The sequence below is a fragment of the Mytilus trossulus genome, chromosome 1 (assembly GCF_036588685.1).
Source record: "Mytilus trossulus isolate FHL-02 chromosome 1, PNRI_Mtr1.1.1.hap1, whole genome shotgun sequence".
NCBI classification, from domain to species: domain Eukaryota; kingdom Metazoa; phylum Mollusca; class Bivalvia; order Mytilida; family Mytilidae; genus Mytilus; species Mytilus trossulus.
Genome location: NC_086373.1, coordinates 110,291,373 through 110,303,955, shown reverse-complemented (window position 1 = coordinate 110,303,955; position 12,583 = coordinate 110,291,373). Strand labels below are relative to the sequence as shown.

At 35.7% G+C, this 12,583-nt stretch overlaps 1 protein-coding gene across 3 annotated transcripts in view; it reads left to right on the top strand.

The window, feature by feature from the left end:
- Nucleotides 1–12,583, top strand: part of LOC134697448 (solute carrier family 2, facilitated glucose transporter member 10-like) — a 36,998-nt gene that overhangs the window by 18,421 nt on the left and 5,994 nt on the right. For 2 of the 3 annotated variants that reach the window (XM_063559736.1, XM_063559729.1), the window contains 4 exons: nucleotides 381–491; nucleotides 757–1,135; nucleotides 1,683–1,805; nucleotides 10,528–10,660. In XM_063559736.1, the coding sequence (XP_063415806.1) occupies nucleotides 381–491; nucleotides 757–1,135; nucleotides 1,683–1,805; nucleotides 10,528–10,660 (746 nt within the window). Of the gene's footprint in view, nucleotides 1–380; nucleotides 492–756; nucleotides 1,136–1,682; nucleotides 1,806–10,527; nucleotides 10,661–11,658; nucleotides 11,692–12,583 lie in introns of all 3 variants that reach the window. The other variant, XM_063559742.1, reaches the window with a different exon arrangement.

Sequence of the window (12,583 nt, the reverse complement as noted above, 5' to 3'; positions counted from 1 at the left end):
TATGACCAGTCTTTTAAACACAAAGGGTTGTAATCATACTTCTTGTTGTCAAAACAAAGAACACTTTGTAACTTTTCCCGATACACATAAACCTCAAAGATAGAAGATACCTGAATGAAGTTGAAATCATTATAAATAACCTTATCTATGCAAATATAAAAAATCATAGAAGCTAATATTGATAAGTTAGGTATATCCAGCATATTATTTTGTCATCTAAGGAGGATGCAGGGATACAAAATCCTCCCCTTACCTTGGACAGTGGTGTAACAGTGACACAAAAGTGCAAACTGTAAAATCATTCTGTATACTTTGCCTCTGTTTTATTTCAGTTTACTGGACAACCCAATGTTTTATACTATGCCTCTGTTTTATTTTAGTTTACTGGACAACCCAACGTTTTATACTATGCCTCCACCATATTACAAGCTGTAGGATTCCACACAGACTCTGCTGCCACTCTAGCGACAGTTGGATTAGGTGGTGTAAAGGTAAGAAAATAAACATTCCTGTTAAACAGCTATTGTCAAGATTTAAGATTTTACAGCCATTGTTTCAGTAATGTGCTGACATGTTGAATTAACCTTATCTTATATGAATTAATATGCAGACATATCACTTGAATATCGTTATAATTGTGTTGATGCAATTCAATAAGGCTTAAACTTACATTTTTCTGTAAACACTTGATTAAAACATAATAAAATAAGACTAGATTATTTATGATAATGGTTTCTTTATTTGTTTTGTTTGAAGGTTCTTATGACAATAGTAGCATTGCTTTGTGTAGATAGATGGGGACGTAGAAAGTTCTTACTGGTAGGAGCTACATTGATGGGGATGTCATTACTAGTTCTAGGATTAGTGACTCATTACGACTCAGGAGAGTCAATCGCTAATCCGTGTCAAGAAGATATATTTTGTCAGAGCTTTAATTCATCGTCAGTATTGTTAAATTCCTCGTTAGAAATCCAGACTCATGTGAGAGAAGTAACTGTGATATCAAACTTTACTGCTAACACAACAATTAATCCTACTGTACCATTTAAATTACATGGAGATGATGCTGGCAGAGTTATGGCCTTCACAGCTCTACTTACATTTGTTGCTGCTTATGGATTTAGTTTTGGTCCAAGTAAGCAGTTTTAGTATTCATAATATGGGAAATATGTGTATGAGTATAGAGGGCTTGAGACAACCACACAATTTAAATTTACAGGAAAAAAGTTTTGAAATTTGAAAAAAAAACACTTTTAATATAAAAAATAAGAACATTTGGTATAATTGCCAATAAGAACTCCTCACCGGAAATTAAATGACGTAGATATTAACAATTATAGGTCCCTGAATGGCCTTCAACAATGAGCCAAGCCCAGACCACAAAGTCAGCTGTCAAAGCCCCTAAATTACAAATGAAAAACAAATTAAACAAGAAAACAAATGGCCTGATTTATGTAAAAAACCATGAACAAAATTCAAATATGATATACAGCAACAAATATTCCTGAAAGCTTTGGAGTAACTTCATATTATTAAAAAAATTCTTCAATCCATTGTACTGAAATAATTTAAGAAAAGACTTAGTTACAGTCAGTAAAAAGTTTTATGAATTTGATATTGATACATTTAATGATTTTATTAAGAACATCATTTACATAATACATGCATGTTTTTGTTGACAGTTAGTTGGTTAGTTCTAAGTGAGATCTTCCCTTCTGCCATTAGAGGACGTGCAATAGCCTTGACAACAACTCTCAACTGGGGGACCAACTTAGTTATATCTGCTGTGTTCCTAGATATGATAAGTAAGATAAATGTTTGAAGTTTTATGAATTTAAAAAATGTAGTAAAATTATAGCTTAGATTCAAATGAAAAATAATGTGTTTTAGAGAGCATCCACCCAGTAACACAAAAAATCTTGTCCCAAATTACTCAATAGTTATCCACACAGTAACACTAAAAAACCTTGTCCCAAATTACTCAATAGTTATCCACCCAGTACCACAAAAAACATTGTCCCAAATTACTCAATAGTCATCCACCCAGTAACAGAAAAAAACTTGTCCCAAATTACTCGATAGTCATCCACCCAGTAACACAAAAAACCTTGTCCCAAATTACTCAATAGTCATCCACCCAGTAACACAAAAAACCTTGTCCCAAATTACTCAATAGTCATCCACCCAGTACCACAAAAAACCTTGTCCTAAATTACTCAATAGTCATTTACCCAGTAACACAAAAAACCTTGTCCCAAATTACTCAATAGTCATCCACCCAGTAACACAAAAAACCTTGTCCCAAATTACTCAATAGTCATCCACCCAGTAACACAAAAAACCTTGTCCCAAATTACTCAATAGTCATCCACCCAGTACCACAAAAAACCTTGTCCTAAATTACTCAATAGTCATCCACCCAGTAACAAAAAAACCTTGTCCCAAATTACTCAAAAGTCATCCACTCAGTAACAAAAAACCTTGTCTCAAATTACAAAATAGTCATCCACCCAGTACCACAAAACACCTTGTCCCAAATTACTCAATAGTGATCCACCCAGTACCACCAAAAACCTTGTCCAAAATTACTCAATAGTCATCCATCCAGTAACACAAAAAACCTTGTCCCAAATTACTCAATAGTCATCCACCCAGGACCACAAAAAACCTTGTCCCAAATTACTCAATAGTCATCCACCCAGTAACACAAAAAACCTTGTCCCAAATTAATCAATAGTCATCCACCCAGTAACACAAAAAACCTTGTCCCAAATTACTCAATAGTCATCCACCCAGTAACACAAAAAACCTTGTCCCAAATTACTCAATAGTCATCCACCCAGTAACACAAAAAACCTTGTCCCAAATTACTCAATAGTCATCCACCTAGTAACACAAAAAACCTTGTCCCAAATTACTCAATAGTCATCCACCTAGTAACACAAAAAACCTTGTCCCAAATTACTCAATAGTCATCCACCCAGTACCACAAATAATTATTGTCCCAAATTACTCAATAGTCATGCTGCACATCAGTCATCCACCCAGTAACACAAAAAAACCTTGTCCCGAACTACTCAATAGTCATCCACCCAGTAACACAAAAAAACCTTGTCCCAAATTACTCAATAGTCATCCACCCAGTAACACAAAAAACCTTGTCCCAAATTACTCAATAGTCATCCACCCAGTAACACAAAAAACCTTGTCCCAAATTACTCAATAGTCATCCACCCAGTACCACAAAAAAAACATTGTCCCAAATTACTCAATAGTCATGCACCACACCAGTCATCCACCCAGTAACACAAAAAACCTTGTCCCAAATTTCTCAATAGTCAACCCAGTAACATAAAAACCTTGTCCCAAATTACTCAATAGTCATCCACCCAGTAACACTAAAAACCTTGTCCCAAATTACTCAATAGTCATCCACCCAGTAACACAAAAAACCTTGTCCCAAATTACTCAATAGTCATCCACCCAGTAACAAAAAAAAACCTTGTCCCAAATTACTCAATAGTCATCCACTCAGTAACACAAAAAAAAACTTGTCCCAAATTACTCAATAGTCATCCACCCAGTAACACAAAAAACCTTGTCCCAAATTACTCAATAGTCATCCACCCAGTAACACAAAAAACTTTGTCCCAAATTACTCAATAGTCATCCACCCAGTAACACAAAAAACCTTGTCCCAAATTTCTCAATAGTCATCCACCCAGTACCACAAAAAACCTTATCCCAAATTACTCAATAGTCATCCACCCAGTACCACAAAAAAGATTGTCCCAAATTACTCAATAGTGATCCACCCAGTACCACCAAAAACCTTGTCCCAAATGTCTCAATAGTCTTCCACCCAGTACCACAAAAAACCTTGTCTCAAATTACTCAATAGTCATCCACCCAGTACCACAAAAAACCTTGTCCAAAATTACTCAATAGTCATCCACCCAGAACCACAAAAAACCTTGTCCCAAATTACTCAATAGTGATCCACCCAGTACCACGAAAAACCTTGTCCCAAATTACTCAATAGTCATCCACCAAGTACCACAAAACACCTTGTCCCAAATGACTCAATAGTGATCCACCCAGTACCACAAAAAACCTTGTCCCAAATTACTCAATAGTCATCCACCCAGTAACACAAAAAACCTTGTCCCAAATTACTCAATAGTCATCCACCCAGTAACACAAAAAACCTTGTCCCAAATTACTCAATAGTCATCCACCCAGTAACACAAAAAACCTTGTCCCAAATTACTCAATAGTCATCCACCCAGTACCACAAAAAACATTGTCCCAAATTACTCAATATTCATGCACCACACCAGTCATCCACCCAGTAACACAAAAAACCTTGTCCCAAATTTCTCAATAGTCATCCACCCAGTACCACAAAAAACCTTATCCCAAATTACTCAATAGTCATCCACCCAGTACCACAAAAAAGATTGTCCCAAATTACTCAATAGTGATCCACCCAGTACCACCAAAAACCTTGTCCCAAATGTCTCAATAGTCTTCCACCCAGTACCACAAAAAACCTTGTCTCAAATTACTCAATAGTCATCCACCCAGTACCACAAAAAACCTTGTCCAAAATTACTCAATAGTCATCCACCCAGAACCACAAAAAACCTTGTCCCAAATTACTCAATAGTGATCCACCCAGTACCACAAAAAACCTTGTCCCAAATTACTCAATAGTCATCCACCAAGTACCACAAAACACCTTGTCCCAAATGACTCAATAGTGATCCACCCAGTACCACAAAAAACCTTGTCCCAAATTACTCAATAGTCATCCACCCAGTAACACAAAAAACCTTGTCCCAAATTACTCAATAGTCATCCACCCAGTAACACAAAAAACCTTGTCCCAAATTACTCAATAGTCATCCACCCAGTAACACAAAAAACCTTGTCCCAAATTACTCAATAGTCATCCACCCAGTACCACAAAAAACATTGTCCCAAATTACTCAATATTCATGCACCACACCAGTCATCCACCCAGTACCACAAAAAACATTGTCCCAAATTACTCAATAGTCATCCACCCAGTAACAGAAAAAAACTTGTCCCAAATTACTCAATAGTCATCCACCCAGTACCACAAAAAACCTTGTCCTAAATTACTCAATAGTCATTTACCCAGTAACACAAAAAACCTTGTCCCAAATTACTCAATAGTCATCCACCCAGTAACACAAAAAACCTTGTCCCAAATTACTCAATAGTCATCCACCCAGTAACACAAAAAACCTTGTCCCAAATTACTCAATAGTCATCCACCCAGTACCACAAAAAACCTTGTCCTAAATTACTCAATAGTCATCCACCCAGTAACAAAAAAACCTTGTCCCAAATTACTCAAAAGTCATCCACTCAGTAACAAAAAACCTTGTCTCAAATTACAAAATAGTCATCCACCCAGTACCACAAAACACCTTGTCCCAAATTACTCAATAGTGATCCACCCAGTACCACCAAAAACCTTGTCCAAAATTACTCAATAGTCATCCATCCAGTAACACAAAAAACCTTGTCCCAAATTACTCAATAGTCATCCACCCAGGACCACAAAAAACCTTGTCCCAAATTACTCAATAGTCATCCACCCAGTAACACAAAAAACCTTGTCCCAAATTAATCAATAGTCATCCACCCAGTAACACAAAAAACCTTGTCCCAAATTACTCAATAGTCATCCACCCAGTAACACAAAAAACCTTGTCCCAAATTACTCAATAGTCATCCACCCAGTAACACAAAAAACCTTGTCCCAAATTACTCAATAGTCATCCACCTAGTAACACAAAAAACCTTGTCCCAAATTACTCAATAGTCATCCACCTAGTAACACAAAAAACCTTGTCCCAAATTACTCAATAGTCATCCACCCAGTACCACAAATAATTATTGTCCCAAATTACTCAATAGTCATGCTGCACATCAGTCATCCACCCAGTAACACAAAAAAACCTTGTCCCAAACTACTCAATAGTCATCCACCCAGTAACACAAAAAAACCTTGTCCCAAATTACTCAATAGTCATCCACCCAGTAACACAAAAAACCTTGTCCCAAATTACTCAATAGTCATCCACCCAGTAACACAAAAAACCTTGTCCCAAATTACTCAATAGTCATCCACCCAGTACCACAAAAAAAACATTGTCCCAAATTACTCAATAGTCATGCACCACACCAGTCATCCACCCAGTAACACAAAAAACCTTGTCCCAAATTTCTCAATAGTCAACCCAGTAACATAAAAACCTTGTCCCAAATTACTCAATAGTCATCCACCCAGTAACACTAAAAACCTTGTCCCAAATTACTCAATAGTCATCCACCCAGTAACACAAAAAACCTTGTCCCAAATTACTCAATAGTCATCCACCCAGTAACAAAAAAAAACCTTGTCCCAAATTACTCAATAGTCATCCACTCAGTAACACAAAAAAAAACTTGTCCCAAATTACTCAATAGTCATCCACCCAGTAACACAAAAAACCTTGTCCCAAATTACTCAATAGTCATCCACCCAGTAACACAAAAAACTTTGTCCCAAATTACTCAATAGTCATCCACCCAGTAACACAAAAAACCTTGTCCCAAATTTCTCAATAGTCATCCACCCAGTACCACAAAAAACCTTATCCCAAATTACTCAATAGTCATCCACCCAGTACCACAAAAAAGATTGTCCCAAATTACTCAATAGTGATCCACCCAGTACCACCAAAAACCTTGTCCCAAATGTCTCAATAGTCTTCCACCCAGTACCACAAAAAACCTTGTCTCAAATTACTCAATAGTCATCCACCCAGTACCACAAAAAACCTTGTCCAAAATTACTCAATAGTCATCCACCCAGAACCACAAAAAACCTTGTCCCAAATTACTCAATAGTGATCCACCCAGTACCACAAAAAACCTTGTCCCAAATTACTCAATAGTCATCCACCAAGTACCACAAAACACCTTGTCCCAAATGACTCAATAGTGATCCACCCAGTACCACAAAAAACCTTGTCCCAAATTACTCAATAGTCATCCACCCAGTAACACAAAAAACCTTGTCCCAAATTACTCAATAGTCATCCACCCAGTAACACAAAAAACCTTGTCCCAAATTACTCAATAGTCATCCACCCAGTAACACAAAAAACCTTGTCCCAAATTACTCAATAGTCATCCACCCAGTACCACAAAAAACATTGTCCCAAATTACTCAATATTCATGCACCACACCAGTCATCCACCCAGTAACACAAAAAACCTTGTCCCAAATTTCTCAATAGTCAACCCAGTAACATAAAAAACTTGTCCCAAATTACTCAATAGTCATCCACCCAGTAACACTAAGAACCTTGTCCCAAATTACTCAAAAGTCATCCACCCAGTAACAAAAAAAAACCTTGTCCCAAATTACTCAATAGTCATCCACTCAGTAACACAAAAAAACCTTGTCCCAAATTACTCAATAGTCATCCACCCAGTACCACAAAAAACCTTGTCCCAAATTACTCAATAGTCACCCACCCAGTAACACAAAAAACTTTGTCCCAAATTACTCAATAGTCATCCACCCAGTAACACAAAAAACCTTGTCCCAAATTACTCAATAGTCATCCACCCAGTACCACAAAAAACCTTGTCCCAAATTACTCAATAGTCATCCACCCAGTACCACAAAAAAGATTGTCCCAAATTACTCAATAGTGATCCACCCAGTACCACCAAAAACCTTGTCCCAAATGTCTCAATAGTCATCCACCCAGTACCACAAAAAACCTTGTCCCAAATTACTCAATAGTCATCCACCCAGTACCACAAAAAACCTTGTCCAAAATTACTCAATAGTCATCCACCCAGAACCACAAAAAACCTTGTCCCAAATTACTCAATAGTGATCCACCCAGTACCACAAAAAACCTTGTCCCAAATTACTCAATAGTCATCCACCAAGTACCACAAAAAACCTTGTCCCAAATGACTCAATAGTGATCCACCCAGTACCACAAAAAACCTTGTCCCAAATTACTCAATAGTCATCCACCCAGTAACACAAAAAACCTTGTCTCAAATTACTCAATAGTCATCCACCCAGTACCACAAAAAATCTTGTCCCAAATTACTCAATAGTCATCCATCCAGTAACACAAAAAACCTTGTCCCAAATTACTCAATAGTCATCCACCCAGGACCACAAAAAACCTTGTCCCAAATTACTCAATAGTCATCCACCCAGTAACACAAAAAACATTGTGCCAAATTACTCAATAGTGATCCACCCAGTACCACCAAAAACCTTGTCCCAAATTACTCAATAGTCATCCACCCAGTACCACAAAAAATCTTGTCCCAAATTACTCAATAGTCATCCATCCAGTAACACAAAAAACCTTGTCCCAAATTACTCAATAGTCATCCACCCAGTACCACAAAAAACCTTGTCCCAAATTACTCAATAGTCATCCACCCAGTAACACAAAAAAACATTGTGCCAAATTACTCAATAGTGATCCACCCAGTACCACCAAAAACCTTGTCCCAAATGACTCAATAGTCATCCACCCAGTAGCACAAAAAACCTTGTCCCAAATTACTCAATAGTTATCCACCCAGTAACACAAAATGTTTGTCCCAAATTACTCAATAGTCATGCTGAACACCAGTCATCCACCCAGTAACACAAAAAACCTTGTCCCAAATTACTCAATAGTCATCCATCCAGTAACATAAAAAACCTTGTCCCAAATTACTCACTTGTCATCCACCCAGTAGCACAAAAAACCTTGTCCCAAATTACGCAATAGTCATCCACCCAGTGACACAAAATTTTTGTCCCAAATTACTCAATAGTCATGCTTAACACCAGTCATCCACCCAGTAACACAAAAACCTTGTCCCAAATTAATCAATAGTCATCCACCCAGTAACACAAAAAACCTTGTCCCAAATTACTCAATAGTTATCCACCCAGTAACACAAAATGTTTGTCCCAAATTACTCAATAGTCATGCTTAACACCAGTCATCCACCCAGTAACACAAAAAACCTTGTCCCAAATTAATCAATAGTCATCCACCCAGTAACACAAAAAACCTTGTCCCAAATTACTCAATAGTCATCCACCCAGTAACACAAAAAACCTTGTCCCAAATCACTCAATAGTCATCCACCCAGTACCACAAAACACATTGTCCCAAATTACTCAATAGTCATGCTGAACACCAGTCATCCACCCAGTTACACAAAAAACCTTGTCCCAAATTACTCAATAGTCATCCACCCAGTAACACAAAAAACCTTGTCCCAAATGACTCAATAGTCATCCACCCTGTACCACAAAACACATTGTCCCAAATTACTCAATAGTCATGCTGAACACCAGTAATCCACCTAGTTACACAAAAAACCTTGTCCCAAATTACTCAATAGTCATCCACCCAGTAACACAAAAAACCTTGTCCCAAATTACTCAATAGTCATCCACCCAGTACCACAAAAAACCTTGTCCCAAATTACTCACTTGTCATCCACCCAGTAGCACAAAAAACCTTGTCCCAAATTACGCAATAGTCATCCACCCAGTAACACAAAATTTTTCTCCCAAATTACTCAATAGTCATGCTTAACACCAGTCATCCACCCAGTAACACAAAAAACCTTGTCCCAAATTAATCAATAGTCATCCACCCAGTAACACAAAAAACCTTGTCCCAAATTACTCAATAGTCATCCACCCAGTAACACAAAAAACCTTGTCCCAAATTACTCAATAGTCATCCACCCAGTAACACAAAAAACCTTGTCCCAAATTAATCAATAGTCATCCACCCAGTAACACAAAAAACCTTGTCCCAAATTACTCAATAGTCATCCACCCAGTAACACAAAAAACCTTGTCCCAAATTAATCAATAGTCATCCACCCAGAAAAAACAAAAAACCTTGTCCCAAATTACTCAATAGTCATCCACCCAGGACCACAAAACACATTGTCCCAAATTACTCAATAGTCATGCTGAACACCAGTCATCCACCCAGTTACACAAAAAACCTTGTCCCAAATTACTCAATAGTGATCCACCCAGTAACACAAAAAAACTTGTCCCAAATTACTCAATAGTCATCCACCCAGTAACACAAAAAACCTTGTCCTAAATTACTCAATAATCATCCACCCAGTAACACAAAATTTTTGTCCCAAATTACTCATTAGTCATCCACCCAGTAACACAAAAAAAACTTGTCCTAAATTACTCAATAGTCATGCTGAACAGATTGTTATTTTAATTATCAACTGAAATTGTAGTTTATACTTTTCAATTCTTCAGTTTAATTTGAAATGCAGTGAATAATAAGAAGATTTTAATTCATTAATTGCTTGTTTAATGCCACTTTCAGAACTTTTGTTTATATCCCTGTGGCCATTTATAATTAGGCAAGGTACCTTTTATGTCTTTGAAACAGAAGAATTTTTATTTATTTTTGTCATTTTTAGATGGATTTGGAGTATCTGGAACATTCTTTTTCTTCAGTTCTGTATGTATAGTATCAGTCATATTCATATTCACCACTATACCAGAGACTAAAGGCAAATCATTAGAACAGATCTCAGAAGAAATGAATAAAAGGTATGCATTCAGATTGATGTTAAAACACTACATATAAATTACTGATGTGTCACACATATTCTAATGGTCTACTTGGTATGAAGGTATGCACATTTCTTATGTTATATATACACAGTTTCCAAATTGAATAATAAATTGATAAACATTTAAGAAAAATATGTATGACCATATGAACTGTAGAAAAGGTGTATGAGATATGATGAAGAAAAGAATATCCTTCATTGTGACGAAATCATGGCCCTCTTACAATATGTTAGTTTGAATCATCTTAGATCAAATTCAGATCATATTGCCTTTAAAAATTGCTTTCCAAGTATAAAGTTGTTAAATTTATTTACTAAACTGAAAATAAGAAAATTTTATTTAGTTTGCAAATAGTTAATGAAGATATTAGATTTTCTGCTTTCTAATTTTGTTTTGTAATGTGTGATTCTATTTTTCTATAATGTACATTAGTACTGATCTTGATATAACTCTGTTGGAGTAAATCTTATGATGGTAAATAGTAGGGGTGAGGGATTAGAAATGGTAAATAGTAGGGGTGAGGGATTAGGAATGGTGAATTGTAATAGAACAGGTGCTTGTATCATCATATTCTATTCAATCATATGTAGCATCCGAGATTAAAATTTGATGAAAATAAATGGAAGAGAGGATATTTTTTTAATTTGTATTCTTATATCTTGCATACAATTTTCATTATAAAATCGTTATGAACAAACAGCATTTTGATATACAACTACTTAAAGAGTGGGTGGTACACTAAAATTACAATTTGTCATACAGCATTGGTTGGTTTGTCCCTTAGTTTATCTATTTGACATTTCTAAAACACATTTATGTCAAGAAATTTATAATGTGGAGTTGTAGCATGTAAGTGATTACTAAATCTGTAGGACTGTCACTTCATGTATGATCAAACTGCAACCATTGCGTTTCTTTACGTCTCAGGTTTTAAAATATATTTTATTTAAACTTTATTTTCTGTATTTGTACAGCTTTCCATGTTGTTGTGATTGTCAATGTTGTTGGTAAGCTTGCTTCAGATAAAATGTTATCTTAACTAACAATATTAATAACATAATTAACTTTTACAACTAATTATGATAAATAGCTTGAAATATTTTGCACTGTTGGTTATAGAAATTTATCATAACGTAGATTTTAGTTTTCCATTCCAATGTACCTCTACATTCACAACAAAAACAAGTATACTACTTTACATACTTTGAATTCAGACATAATTACAAAATTATTTTTATGATTGACTAGTGTGTAAAAATATGGAATGCAAATTAAATTTGTGACTTTTTCATCACTTCTCCCCCCTCATACCAGAGGGCATTAAAATTAAGTGTTAACTTAGTTGATCTGTACATTCAACTTTCTGTACATATGTCCTGAAATTATTACCATTCTCTAGCTTTAGTTTGCATCGACCAAATTTTATGAGACTGATACATAACGCTTATTACCACCAAACACAGATCTATTTTCGAATTTTGGTGGCTTCAACTTTATCACTCTTGAGTTTGACTGTCCCTCTGGTATCTTTCGTCCCTCTTTTAGGAATATTTTGTCCTCAATGCTCTTCAACTTTGTACTTTTTTTGGCCTTTTTAACTTTTTCAATTCAATCATCATTGATGAGTTTTTTGGAGAAATAATGCGTGTATGGCCTACAAATTTCCTATCCTGGTGTGTATGTTGAGTTTATGTATGGACACATCCTCCAGTTATTTGTTTCTGTAGTACAAAAATGCTATTTGTTTTTAATAAAATATTCATTAAAACTCCATTTCTAATAATACAGTTAGTTTAATATTAACATAGTATACTAATTACAGAACTAATTTCACAGTAATGTTTGGCCAATAGTCTTATATATATTTTAGAAGTAGATCATTTCATATACTGAAACTAT